We start from the raw sequence: 14416 nt of genomic DNA on the forward strand, positions 1-14416 counted from the left end.
AATGTAAGAGGGGAGAAATTAGGTTGAGAGGCATATAGAAACTCTATGCTTTATCTTTGCATTTTTTCCTATAATTTTAAAATTATTCCAAAATTGATGCTTTTGAACTGTGGTGTTGGAGAAGACTCTTGAGAGTCCCTTGGACTGCAAGGAGATCCAACCAGTCCATCCTAAAGGAGATCAGTCCTGGGTGTTCATTGGAAGGACTGATGCTGAAGCTGAAACTCCAATACTTTGGCCACCTCATGCGAAGAGTTGACTCATTGGAAAAGACCCTGATGCTGGGAGGGATTGGGGGCAGGAGGAGAAGGGGACGACAGGGGATGAGATGGGTGGATGGCATCACCAACTCGATGGACATGGGTTTGGGTGAACTCCAGGAGTTGGTGATGGACAGGGAGGCCTGGAGTGCTGTGATTCATGGGGTTGTAAAGAGTTCGACATGACTGAGCAACTGAGCTGAACTGAAAGTTCATTAAAATGTGTGTATGACAGCATAATAGAAATCAATATATTCTTTTAATATAACTTACTGATAGTAAAGAATTTAATCTAACCCAAATATCAGAAGTACAAGCCAGAAATTTAAAAAGAAAATCATGAAAAAAAAAAAAAGGAAATCATGGTGTGGAATCCCAGTTTGACCAATGTTTTTCTGAATGATTTTTGGAAGCGTATATTTTGCCAGAGGGATAAAACGGGAATAATAATATCTGTTTTAGCACAGTAACTAGGAATAGTACATTGCAGGCATACAATAAATGTTTGTTGAAAGAGGGAACTAAATCTTAAGAGGATTCATGCAATATTTATATAGTAAAGCAATGTTAAATATCTAGCACAATGCCTGGCACACAGCTGGTACTCAATAAATATTCAATGAATGACTAAATCAAATAGGACAGAAATGGGTCAGGCACAAGAGGCAAGTTTTGATAACTTATTTTCCAAGAGACTGTCAAGAAAGGTAGAGATGTTATTATCTGCAAGATAAGGTTGTGGGGCTTGGTCTAAATCCAAAATATCCACTTTAATCAAGTTGGGGGGGTGTCAGATATTTTTATCATTCAGAAAGCAAAATTTGAGGATACTGGCAGGGATGACAACAGTCCAGGAACAGAAAAGAAAACCGGGAGGCTAAACCCAATGAGAAGACAGGGTCAGCTATAGGGAACTGAGAATCCCACCAATCCTAGCAGCAGCACTAACTTACAGTTAACCCAGGATAGAGTCTGAGTCACAGAACTCAGCTCCCAAGAGTGATGGCAGTGAGTAAAGGAAATACAATAGACAAATCAATTTACTATCAGACCTCAGTTGTTTTGGAAAATGGAAATTGCATTCTATAAATACATCTATTTCATGCTTTCATAGGTTTTTTTTTAAAAGGTTTTCTTTAAATTTCTTAGTAAAAAATTTTTTTGAAAAGTGTTTGAAAAAAATCCTGACTCAGCTGAACTAGAATTGCATTTTTGTTTTGATGTGCCTAGGTTTGGAGAACAGAGAACTCCAAAAAACCCTAATGTCTGTCTGGGTGGGAGGATACCAGCCACTGGCCCAGCTGGCAATCCAGAGAAGCTGGTGAGGTTAGGACAATGAAATAATCCCTGGGAATGGAACAGATAGGGATGTTGTAATTCTATTCCCTTCCTATCAGAGGAATTTTCTTGCCAAGAAAGAAAGCAAGGAAGCAAGAAAGAAATGAGAGAGAAAGGAGAAAGAAAAAGAGGGAAGAAAGAAAGACAGGGAAGGAGCTCAGAGTAAGAAACAAAGGACAGCGGAGATGGGGGAGAGAAAGAAAAAAAAATTGGAAGGTACTATCTTCAGAAGTACACTTATTTCCTTCCCTTCTGTTACATCTGCCAAGTATCTGCTGGGTCTATGGATGCCCTATGCTTGATACTGCAGGGCATATATGCTGATGCTGTTTAGGCAAACTTATCCTAAGAGTATGATAGATTTGTCAGTCTGAGAATTTATATTTTGGAACGAACATAAAATCATCCTCCAACCTAACCTGTGACATTCTCTCCCCAGAGCTTCAGATCTCTGCAAGTGATGAAGGTCTCCTACCAGGCAACTTAAGGGACTGTTTAGAAACCTGAGACAGGTGAAACAGTGTAAATCCAGTTAATAATCTCTAACTCAGGACCCACACAGGACACAGTATATGCCTCTGCTTTACTCTTCCTGCTGTTTATTTGGGACTGTTATCTGTAAAATCTGAGTACTAATCTGATTTTCTGGAGATACCAGTTGCAGGGTGCTAGGTATAAGAGGTAAGAAAAACAGTCTGACGCTGGCTGTTCTCCCTCCATGCTCTTTAGCAAGGCATTGCAGACAGGGTTTGGAAGCTTCCTATTCAAGTGCTCAGGACTTCATACTGTTGAAATGGAAGTATGTTCTGAGGCAGCAAAGAGATGACAAAACACCAAAATCAGGCTAAGTCAGCCCACACTGAGTGACACATACTTTTGCAGTGACTGAAATACTTAGCTTCTCCTTCCCCAGGAAGTCTGGAGGCTACCAGGGCTCACCTTGGTTGTGATTTCATGCTTCCCCACCTGGGATAGCCCCCAGTAATTAATTAAACTCATGCCTGACCAGCTCTCAGTGGGAGAAAAATGAGATACGAGATTTATGAAGGAGGAATCTCTCTCTTTTCTTCAGGCTTTCCTTCTCACTGATACCACCTCTAAAAAGATCTACCATCATTTCTTCTGAACATCTGGGAGGAGAGGAGGAGACTACTAAGTCATTCTAATTGTAGCTCTCTCATTTTCATTGATCAAAACCTGTCAAAACAGGTAGCAACTGTCACGTGCTGAAGTCTAAAATTTTAGGTTTCCAGACAAGAAATGGCAGTTTTTTTCTATCAGAAGATGAGTGATCAAAGTATGATTTTAATTCCTTCATGACTTATTTCATCCAAAAAGGCCCTTCAGCAGTGAAAGCAGAGTCCTAACCACTAGACTGCCAAGGAATTCCTTTTGTACACTGAGGATGGCTTTCATCTAATATCAGCCTTTCAGGTATTCAAACCAAACCTAGCCTTTGCCAATGGAAAACTCTCATGCTACAAAGTATTTTTGAAAAGGAGACTTGAAAGGAGAGGAGGAACAGGGAAGAAGAGGAAGGTGTAAGTGGACAATGAATGAGAAAACAGCCATTATGCACTGACTAAGGTTTCTCTTTGACAAAGGTAGCAAAACAATCAAGTTGGAAAAGAAGAATCTTTGCAAGAAATGATGCTGGAACAACTGAATATCTACATGCAACGGGATGAAGCTGAACCACATACTATACCCATACTATACCCAAAAATTAACTCAAAATGGAACACAGATTTAATATACGATCTAAAAACCATAAAACTTTCAGAAGAACACATGAGAGTACATCTTCATGAACTTGGGTGAGGCAATGATTCCTTATGGTAACAAAAGCACAAGTGACAAAAAAAAAAAGTAGGTCAAGTTTAAAAACTTCTGTGCTGCAAATGATGACCACCAAGAAAGTGAAAAGACAACCCACAGAATGGGAGAAAATACTTGCAAATCATGTATCTGATGAAAAACCCCCATGAGATACCACTTCACACCCACTAGGATCATAATAACCAAAAAAAAAGTTAACAAGTGTTGGCAAGGACATGAAGAAATTACAACTCTTATACACTGCTGGTGGGATAGTAAAATGGTACAGATGCTTTGGAAAGTGGTTTGGAAGTTCCTCAAATGTTAGTACATATAGAGTTACCCTATGACCCAGAAATTCTATTCTTACATGCCCAAAAGAATGAAAACATTATGTTGACACAAAAACTTGTACATAATTGTTCACAGTGGCATCATTCATAATATCTAAAAAGTAGAAACAACCCAAATGGATAAAATGTGGTATAGCTATAGTTAAATATTATTCACCCACAAAAAGGAATGAAGTACTGATAAATGCTAAAATATGAATGAATCTTGAAAAAGTTGTTATGTGAAAGAAACCAGACACAAAAGGCCACATAATATACTATTCCATTTACAGGAAAGGTTTATACAGACAAATTTATACAGACAGATTTATACAGACAGAATAAATTTATAAAGACAAAAAATAAATTAGTGGTTGCCTGGGGCTAAGGGAAGGATTAGAAGAGAAATGGGGATGGACTGCTAAAGGATATGGAGTACCTTTCTGGGGGGACAACATTCTAAAAAGTAGATTGTGGTGATAGTTGTATTACCTTGTGAGTATATTAAACAACAAGTTACACATGTTAAATGTCTGAGTTATAACATATGAATTGTTGTTCAGTCACCCAGTTGTGTCTGAATCTTTGCGACCCCGTGGACTGCAGCACGCCAGTCTTGGCTTAAGGCATCCTCAACTCCAGCAGTTCTTGAGCAAACTTCTTTCCTTAGTAAACAATTCCACATAGAATTCACAGATCCCAGAGTGTTTCACTCACCAAGATAACTTTCCTAGAGCTTGTGTATGCCCATGATGCTGGTGGCAAGAGGAAAAGGAGCTCACTGGGCTACTCTGTCATAAATTAGAGCAGATAGAGTCTAAGGAGCTTCTAGAGAAGCCTCTGTGGTCAGTGCCATAAGAAGGAGCAGAGATACGGGCACTGACACTGCAAGCCACATGTGCAGGGAGGAACAACTCTGCCCGGAGATAAGAAAAGTTCAATTCCCAGCAACATGCATGATATCTTCAGATGAAAAGGTCTGCATTTGTCAAAGTACGTCAACTTCTGGCTGTTGAACACAGAACTCCTTGGAATAAAATGTTATGGGTAGACTAAAGCGGGGAGAAAGAAGGTTCTCCTAGTCTCAACACTCTTGACCACTTTTTTGTTTTTGAGAAATGACTGGAGCTGCCTACATTACTCAGAGAAAGCCATCCATCCAAGACTAGGAAGAGGATTAAAGAAATAAGGCCTAAGGAAAGGGGAAGGAGTCTGGAGGTAGAACTTAGTGGGGAAAGAGAATATAAATTCCTTCCAAACCATCAGTTCTCCTCACACTGGAACTGAATGCACCATGAAAGCAGGGACCAAATTTATTTTGTTCACCAATATATTCCCAAGCCTTTAGCAAAACTGAATAAATTAAAGTCTATGAAGGTTTTTGTCCAATCTCACCACAAGTAAGGAGGTTCATGATCACCAGCTACTCTCCAAAAGCATGAAAATAACAATAAAAATGCTTTATCCCCAACCTGGAAAGAAAGGTGACTCAGACATGAACAGCTGTCCCCAAAGAAGGAAGAAAAGTTGTCACTGAAGACAGTAAAGCCTTCTCTTCCTTTCAAGTCATATGAGGAGGCCAGGGAAAAGCTTTCTGGCATTTCTTATAAAAATAACCTAGTATCTTCTAAAATTAAGCCTGAATTTTTGTTTGTTTGTTTAGGGGTAGGGAGTGGGAGAGGTGTTGGGGAGTGTGTTATACTCTGGTACTGGGTCTCCTAAATGCTACTGACTTGGAAAGTTCCAAAAAGGGAAAGGAAGAAGAAACAGACAATGTCATAGAAAGGTAAATTGCTGAAGTCAGTCCACAGTAAGGCATGGATTTGCACCCAAAGCACCTTTAAGGGCAAGAATCTGGGCCACCCTCCAATGCAACTGTCAACTTCTTACTGCTGAAGACAGGGGTCACTTATATAAACTGAAGCAAAATGAAGTGGACAGATGGAACAACAAGGCTGAGCTACAAACCGGCTGGGGATTTCTTGGTCCATTTTAACTTACTCTCTCTGACTCATGACTCTGCAAAGTGGCTTTCTTTTTCCCAGTGCTGGATGGATGATGGCTGAGACACATAGTTAATGCCCAACTTATCCAGGAAATGCATGGAAATGTTACCTTAAAAATGTAGCAATGTAGCTTAGGAGAAAATGTGGGTTCTTCTTTATATCCAATGCAAATCTAAAGTAAATCCTCCTAACATGCAATTTCTCACAATCCCAGCTACCTTTCACAGACAGAAGTCTCTAAGGGTCTTTTATGAAACAATAAATAAATAATAGTTTCATCCAGAAGCTCGGAACATGGTGCCTGTTTCCTTACTAAGACATGTGAGAAAGCAGACTGTCTCTAAAAGCTGCTATGTAAATTCTTCAGGCACAAAGGAGAAAAACAGGCAAAGGTTGTTTACAGGCAGATTCTGTAGCTCTGATTCCAAGGAAGGAGGGAACATAACTGGTATACGCAACAAGGTACATATGAGGAAAATTCCTAAAAGTTTCACCCTAACACTATTCTTATAAGGCCACAGATTTACATTAAAGGGTCTGATTATGGGTGAATACCTAAAGCCTGATACATCTGGATTTCAAGCCTAGTCTTATCAAGCTATGGTCCTGTATTCTCAAATACTTGCTAAACATGTACACCTGTATGTCATGCTTTGTTTACATGGTTTTCTTCACACTATTGTTGTTCAGTTGCTAAGTTGTGTCTGACTTTTTGCGACCCACGGACTGCAGTATGCCAGGCTTCCCTGTCCTCCACCATATCCTGGACATGGAATACTATTTTTCTTCATCACCAAAAAGCCAAAGTCTTAGTTTTCCTTTTGGAAGGCCCAGTTATAACGCCATCATTTCCCTGCACAACATAATTCACATAATGTAAAAAACAAAGCTTTAGAGGCATTAGACCTGAGTTAAAACTCTGATTTCTCTACTTCTGGGCTGCAAGGCCTTGGGCAAGACACCAACCTCTCTGAGTACCAGAGAAGTATTCTTCATCTAGTTGGGTTTCCTTTCTAAAGCTTTTCTTTGTGTCTTCCTATATAACTATAACTTGCCCTAAAGAAAACTTATCCCCTCAAGCAGTTTCCGTTTTCCTAGACCCAAAAGAGCAGTCCAGTGATCTGTACTACAGAGTATATTTCCAGATATCTGGAATTAAAGATAATTCCCTGATGGTCCAGGGGTTAGGAGTCCTCAATTTCACTGCAGGACTGCAGGGGACATGACTTTGATCCCTGGTCGGGGAACTAAGATCCCACAGGCCACATGGCATGGCCAAAAAAAAAAAGACAAGTAAGAAAAGAAAGGGGACAAGAAAACCATCATATTCATACCTGCTTCAACCTGGGAAACCTTCAAACATACAGGTTACAAGACTGGCTTCTGAGAAAGGGTGAAGGTATGATTGAGTGGTATGTGGCAGTGATTAAAATGGTTCCTCTGAGGCTGGGTTATTTAATTTTAAATTAACATATCTTTTCACCTTCAGAATTGCCTCATATACTCCCATTTCATGCAGTAACAAGCTTCCCTCTCCATGAAGTCAATGAATCTTCAGCCCATCCAATTCAACAACAACAACAAAAAAAAGCAATTTCCCTTGATGCCTGTTAACAGCAGTGTATTACAAGCCTCAGAGATTCTGCTGATTAACATTAAACAAAATAAAACCTCAAATAGGAATACCTTTTAACCTTTTCACTTTGAAACTAGTCAAAACTTCAGCGAGTGACCTGTTTCCTCTAACTTACCTTTAATGGTCTAGGTCTTAACCCTTTCATGCCAAATATCCCCTTCTTTATACTGCTGTTTCTGTGGCCATTCAAGACCAGTGATGCAAAAATGGACCCTTACTATAGAAGACATTTTGGCAACCATCAGGAAGGATGAGCTATTGGCCAATGCATCTAGTCACGTGCTTTATTCAATGATCCAAAATCTGTAAATTGGCCAAGAGAATTTGATTTATTAGTATACTTAAACTCATTGGGGTTGCAAGAATCAGACACGACTTAGCAACTAAACCACCATAAACTTCCTGACTGAAGGAAATGGAACTGTGAATGGTGTAGTCCCAAACTACACCATGGTAACCCTCAGGTTTTAACTTGGGGAATGATTTAAGTCAGTATCTCTCTCGATTTCTAGGTGAGAAGCACATGTGTCACACTCGGCAAGTTATTCACCTACTCGACATTCTTCTAGTCTCTGCATTAGACAAATGAAAGTTCACAATTCATTAACTGGAGGGAAACAAGAAAGAGTTAATGTGTATGAAATGTACATGGCCTGAGGGACAGTTGCCTCATTTTCTGAAGCTGTGCATGGCTACGCATTTTGGCAGTTTGAGATTTCTACCTTGATGCATGATTTTACCCAATGTAGGTTTCTGCCTCATCACCTGCTGGAAATTAAGCAATTGGTTATAGCTACTTTGCTTGAAAAATGAGCTAATTTCTAGTTACTGTGGCCCCAAACCATAGATTTAAGCCAAGTGAGATACCATGCGCTTTACATTTTGGCTAAATTATCTCTTCTACCACTGACAAGAGAGGGAAACAGAATTCCTTCTTGCTTTTTAGATATCAGCCTGACTTTGTTTCACTCTTTCCACAATCATAATGAAACTAAATGAAGAAAAATGAACCACAGGAGACGAAGGAACCACAAAAGTCAAACGGACCATGTACATTTCCATAGAAGATATCACTTAATCTATGCCCCTTAGAAATGCTTGCTTTTTATCAAAGCTTTCTCTCAATAAATGAACAGAGGCTCCAAAGCTTTCCTAGGACAAAACACCTACAAGATAAGCCTCCCCCTGCTCAGATCCCATTATTCTGTGCTACAGATTCCCTTACTTTGTTCTAGTAGCAGGCCAGGAGCTGCTGGCAGAGTTCCTAGGGCTGCAGGATGCAAACCTTTAATACCCTTTGCAATTAGTAGTTTAGCCCTGGATTTCTTGTCTCCAGAAGCAAGGCCCCTCTACACTCTCAGAAATTAGTGACTATAAAGGAACAAAATGGCCATGTGAAAATGTCTAACAGACTTTCTACCTTATTTCAGGATACAAGAAAATCCTAATACATACCTGCAAGGACTTCTGAGGCAGTGGAGATCAGCTCAAAACCCCAAGAAGTGATCTATTTTTAATTAACAGTAAACATTCCAATCCCTTGAATGTGACCTGAGAACTTTAAAAAAAAAAAAAAAAAAAACTGACATGTGCCAAAACCCTGAAACATTTTAATTATACCTCATTCCCATCAGCACAATTAATCAACTTATAAGACACTTATAATTTTGAGTATGGGGGACAGGATGGCAAAAAAAAAAATAATAATAATTAGTAACTGACTAACTTAGGCTTCTTTTCCTATCACTTCAAAAACAGGGAATTAATTTAGTGAATCACATGCTAGACTGGGGAGAGCAGGGAATATTCTGTGGATTCCATACTATAGTTAGAGAAAAACAGGCACATGGATTCCAAACTAAGTGGGAAGAGCTGTGCATATACTTCAGTGGTGGAGAGGGAAGAATGGGGATCTCATGTGGATAAAAACGGAAGACGGCTGACCAGATTCCTGGGTTAGTCCAGTGTGGGCCATATGGACACCATACTAGCAAGGAGTGGGCCCAATGTTCATGTCATCAGAGAGAGGAAGGTGGGCATATGGATCACATACTGGTTTTCAACTACCCCAAGTAAAGAATGAAATTAAAAGACATGAAAAGGGGTTTATGCTCCATCCCAGGGGTATCTTTTAGAACTCCTCAGGAAAGGCAATCAGCGACTCTGCCAAAGTAATTAAGCAAGAGAACATTTACCATAAAGCCCACATTAGTTAAGTGAACAGAGATGAATCTTATTACAGCGCACTGTCAGCTCTGAACCTGCAGGTGCTAACCACCGAAATGCCTTGCTACGCGCCCTGACTGCTGGCCCACCCACTGTGGTGGAGCGCTTTGCCTTTCTTTGCAGCTCTGAAGAAGCAGGCTTCTCTCACCTGCTCTGGCTGTGTTCTGTTGCCTTCAGAAAGTCCTAGTACAAGTGGTTTAATGCTAAGAAACCTGAGTATAACTAGTAGAGGCAGGTGTTGGGGTTGGCTAGAGAAAGGAGCCCTGAGAGGTAGAAAGTATGGGTGTTGGAGAAAAAGCAGGGGAGCTGGATAGTAAAGTAAGGAGAATAGGATAGTTGAGTAAATTAAGAAGTAATCAGGTAAATCAAGAAGAATAAATAAGCTGCTCAAAGTTTTGAACCATTCCGTTTAGGTGAAGTTGATGGTATCTCTTCTCACTGAAAAGGGGAAAAGTTAAAATTTCACTGCAAAGACTGAGGGCAAGAGGAGAAGGGGGTGACAAAGGATGAGATGGCTGGATGGCATCATCAACTCAATGAACATTAGTTTGAGTAAATTCTGGGAGATGGTGAAGAACATGGAAGCCTGGCGTGTTGCAGTCCATGGGGTTGCAAAGAGTGGGACACGACTAAGCAACTGAACAACAACAATAATGCAATACACTTTCTCCACAGGAAAAGAAATACTACTGAGGAATATTGCTTTTTCAGTGTTAATAGTAGCCTCTGCTACTATTAGCCTCTGCTAATATCTGCTTTATTAATGAGTTAGCTCCAAATTTAAAGGGTCAGATTTTTCTCAACAACCTAATCACTATCTATTGTTAAACAAAATTCACTGTTTGTTAAAGGAAACTGGTGTTTTATCAATCATTCTAGATTTACAAATGGTACCTGATATACATTTGGTCCTATTTTTTTCAGCAAAGAAGAGTAAAAAAAAAAAAAAAAGTCTCAAACTGACTAAATGGTAGTCTACTAAGTTAGAGACCCAGAGAGCTTTTATTCAACAGAAACTCTCACAAGAGGATGGCTGTCAGAGTCCTTGTGGGGACAAATTACAAAATCATATAACACATTTTAAAAAACTCATCAAAGGCCATGTGTCTGTCACTTGGAGGAGTAGTTAACAGTATACAGACAAGTAGATAAGGCCTCTGAGTTTACAGATCTATAAATCTTTAACTCATTATCAAGAGGAGATTCCCAAAGACATTGCTGGGAGAAGACATGACCAGCTACTGAGAAAATGAGATGGAATGGGTTTGTGACCCAAACTGGAGGTCTTATAGCACATGCACACATAGGCACTCACATATTTGAACTTCTCTCTAGACCTAGAACAAGTGTAAACAAAGAGCTGTGGTAAAAATGATTTACAGGCTTACTTTCTACGGTAGCTCTTTGTTTGCAACAGAGCCTGCAGTTTCCTTACATTCAAAGGCAGTGGGAGGTGGGAAAAGGAGAGGAGACTAGATGACTACTACTCAGAACCAAGCAGAGCTGCCCAGGAGAGGACTTAATGGGAGGATAAATTTGGGACCTGATTCTTTGACAGCACCTCCAGTAATAGCTAGTAAAGCAGGGGGTGAGAGCCAGCTCCACACATTCATCATAATAGTGCAACAAGATGAAGGTCTTTGGGGGAGAGTCTATGAAATCCGGAGTAAGAAAATGAAGCCCATGTGGAGGGCGAGGCAGTTGGCTCTGGCAAACTGTCTCTACAGGAGGCTGGGTATAATTGTTTTATGCTCACAAAGAAGTTATTATCTGCTTTCTCTCCAATATACCAGAAATAGTGGTAAGCTTTTCCTCTCCTGAAAAAGTGATGTTACCAAAAGGACAGATTTAGTGTTAAAGTGATTCTAGAACTTTGTTTATCCTGTATGCACCATTTAAGAAAGAAAGAAATCTTCTATCTTCTTTACCTCCCCTACTCTGCAAAATGACTGCTTTTTCGCCTAGTGAAAGAACACTGTCCCTACAAAGTCCTAGAAAATCCTATAGTGTCTGAAGCTAAGGGTTTGATAGCACAGACCACGATGTGACAGTTTAGTTTGTCTGACAAACATGTGAATACCTACCATGTGTAGGTACTATGCAAGGCAATAGGGGAGGTGAATGAAATCTGATCCCAGGTAACAAGGAACTTATAGATTAGTGGAATAGACATGCCACAGACAGACAATCTCATTATAATGTTGTAAGAGCTAGACAGACAGAGTCAACGAGAGATATCATGAGTGTGCAGAGGAGGGATATTAGACCAAGCTGGGGACTTAGGAAAGGCACCCTGAAGGGAGATGGTGCTTGAGCAGAGTATGGAAATATGAGTTAATCAGGGAAGGGAAGAGAAGAATGTTTTGACACATTTTCTTATAGGGATGGAGACTATTACCCAACTTTTACTAAATCAGACTAAAGAAACCTTACTAGATTAGTTAAATTGAGGTTATTGCAACTAAAAAACAACAAAAAACACAGCCATCCAAGTTTTCCAGTAAACCAAAGAGAAAAGTTGGGATTCTCAGGTGGCTCAGTGGTAAAGAACCCACCTGCCAATGCAGGAGGTGCAGGATATGTGGGTTTGATCAGAAAGTAGGGAAGATCCCCTGGAGGAAATGGCAACCCAATCCAGTATTCCTGACTGAAGAATCCTGTGGACAGAGGTGCCTGGCGAGCTACAGTCCAGGGGGTCGCAAAAGAGCTGGACACGACTGAGCAACTGAGCAAAGAGAAAAGTTATAGCTTCCTTTCCCAGAGTCTTGTTTTACATCTTTTCCAGCTAACGGGAATCAGGATATCTTAGTGAAAGCCATGAAACCTTTGCCCGCTGGGTCCTGTTTGCAGCTTTTTGCTCAGTGCTAACATAAAGATGCTCATGGCAAGTTCTGAGCCTCCCCTCCCCTAAACTAAGTGTAGATACAAAGCAACTATCAAAGCTGAAGGCAGCCCTTTCAGTCTCATATGGGAGTGGATGGATCTCAGCTGTGCTGCGCCCGCCCTCTGCAGTGTGTCAGTCTCCAGCTGGTAATGCAGCTGCTTCACTTAAAGCTAGACAAGCCTCTAGACTCTGATCTCCACCAAACCACAGTGAAGAGACTAAATGGCTCTGCTCTGCAGCTGCCTATTAATTCTAACAGCTTCCTTGGTTGCCCTTTGGCTTATAAGACAATATACATTTGGGAAGGTCCTCAGAAGCACACAGAGAACCTTTAACCTCATGAAGAGCCTGAAAAAACACCTTACTGCCAAGAGGAGTAAGGCATCAAAACAGCTATATCATGAGTGTATAAACAGCATCAGAATCACAGATTCCTTCAGCAGAGCCTCTAGCTTAGATAAATGACAGCAACCCATCACTCAGCCAATGAGGGTTTTTTTTAAGGAATCCTTAAAATCATCCTTAAAATTCAGTGAATCTGCAAGATAAAAATATCATTAATTGCCTTGTTACTTTAAAAAAGGGAAGAAAAACAATGCATAATGCTATCAATAATTCATTTCAAAGTGGCTTTAGCTGTCTCAAAGCCCCGTTTCAGATAATTAAAATCTTTTGGCTGTGCTCTTGTTATCCTGGAGGAAATCAGAAGTTAGTAAGCTCTACTGTGTTGGGATAAATAACTCAGCTCATAAATAAGGGAGACACTGGTAACAATTCCAAAGCATTACTTCCTGGCTATACCAGGTTAGCCCAGGAGCTGCCAAGACTGTTGTCTATTAAGATGTGAAGCAGACTTTTATAATGGGGATCCAGAGACATATCTGGGAAGTACTATTAAAGTGGGGAGCCCTACAAGAACTTCTTAGGCAACTCAATATCCACTTTCCTAGCTTTTTAGGACCTCAGGTCAGCTGATGATTCTAGAAGACAACAGTAGTAGTATAAAGCCTTAGAACATCCATTCCAGTCATCTATTCATGCATCCAACAAACATTTATTGTACCATACTGCACTGTATGAGGGGCAGAGATTCCAGAAGTAAACAAACACAGTCTCTGTCCTTAGATGTTCACTATCTAGTGATGGACAGACATGTAAACAACTATACTTCAAAGTGATAAGTGTTCTAAGACAGAAATGTACAATACAGAGTCCTATAGCAATGCAGGTGTGAACCATTCTGCCTCAAAGAATCCAGTAAACTTTGTAGGAAGGTGACATTAGATTTTGAAGCATTAAATAAGATTTTGCTAGGTGAAAAGAGGAATCGGAAGACATTCTGGATAAAAAGCATGCACAAGGCACAAAGGTATTAAATTTAGTACTCGGTGGCCAAGTCTGATTCAGCCAGATCTTAGGACAGATAGGAGAGCTGTAGTAAGGTTAGAAAGATGTCAGATGAAGAGATTTGGACATTATCCTATGCCTATCAATGATAGGGAATCACACAAGGTTTAAAATCTAATGATTTTTCTAATGAAATAGCTTAGACACAGAAAAGAATGCAGAAGAGAATATAATGAATGTTTGTTTACTCAATATCCAACTTAAGAAAGTACTACAAATACCTTTCAAACACTCCAGGTACCTCTTCTGGATTGCGTACCTGTCTCTCTCTTCCTAGAAGTAAACACTCTCCTGATTTTGGTATTTATCATCCCTATATGCAACAGCTTTATTCTTTTACTAAATATGTCTCTAAATAACATAGATTTATTAAGTTTTGTTTTTAATATGGGCATATTACCTTATATTCTGCAATTTTTATTCAATATTTGTGAGATTTCTATCGATTTGTATGGTTCTAATCCATTTTCAGTGTTATAAAATATTCCAGTGGGTAAATACACAATATA

At 39.8% G+C, this 14416-nt stretch overlaps 1 protein-coding gene across 9 annotated transcripts in view; it reads right to left on the reverse strand.

Annotated features, from left to right (window-relative positions):
* Positions 1-14416, reverse strand: part of ARMH3 (armadillo like helical domain containing 3) — a 177790-nt gene that overhangs the window by 37686 nt on the left and 125688 nt on the right. The window contains exons 24-25 of one of the 9 annotated variants that reach the window (XR_003032881.2): positions 8846-8948; positions 7506-7693 (exon numbers count right to left, since the gene is read on the reverse strand). The exons of 7 other annotated variants lie outside the window; for them this stretch is intronic. Coding sequence is in view for 1 of the 2 variants with exons in the window: in XM_010820000.4 (XP_010818302.1) it covers positions 8873-8948 (76 nt within the window). In the remaining variant the exon portion in view is untranslated. The remainder of the gene's footprint in view (positions 1-7505; positions 7694-8845; positions 8949-14416) is intronic. One more of the 9 variants, XM_010820000.4, reaches the window with a different exon arrangement.

The sequence above is a fragment of the Bos taurus genome, chromosome 26 (genome assembly GCF_002263795.3).
Source record: "Bos taurus isolate L1 Dominette 01449 registration number 42190680 breed Hereford chromosome 26, ARS-UCD2.0, whole genome shotgun sequence".
Taxonomy (NCBI): Eukaryota; Metazoa; Chordata; class Mammalia; order Artiodactyla; family Bovidae; genus Bos; species Bos taurus.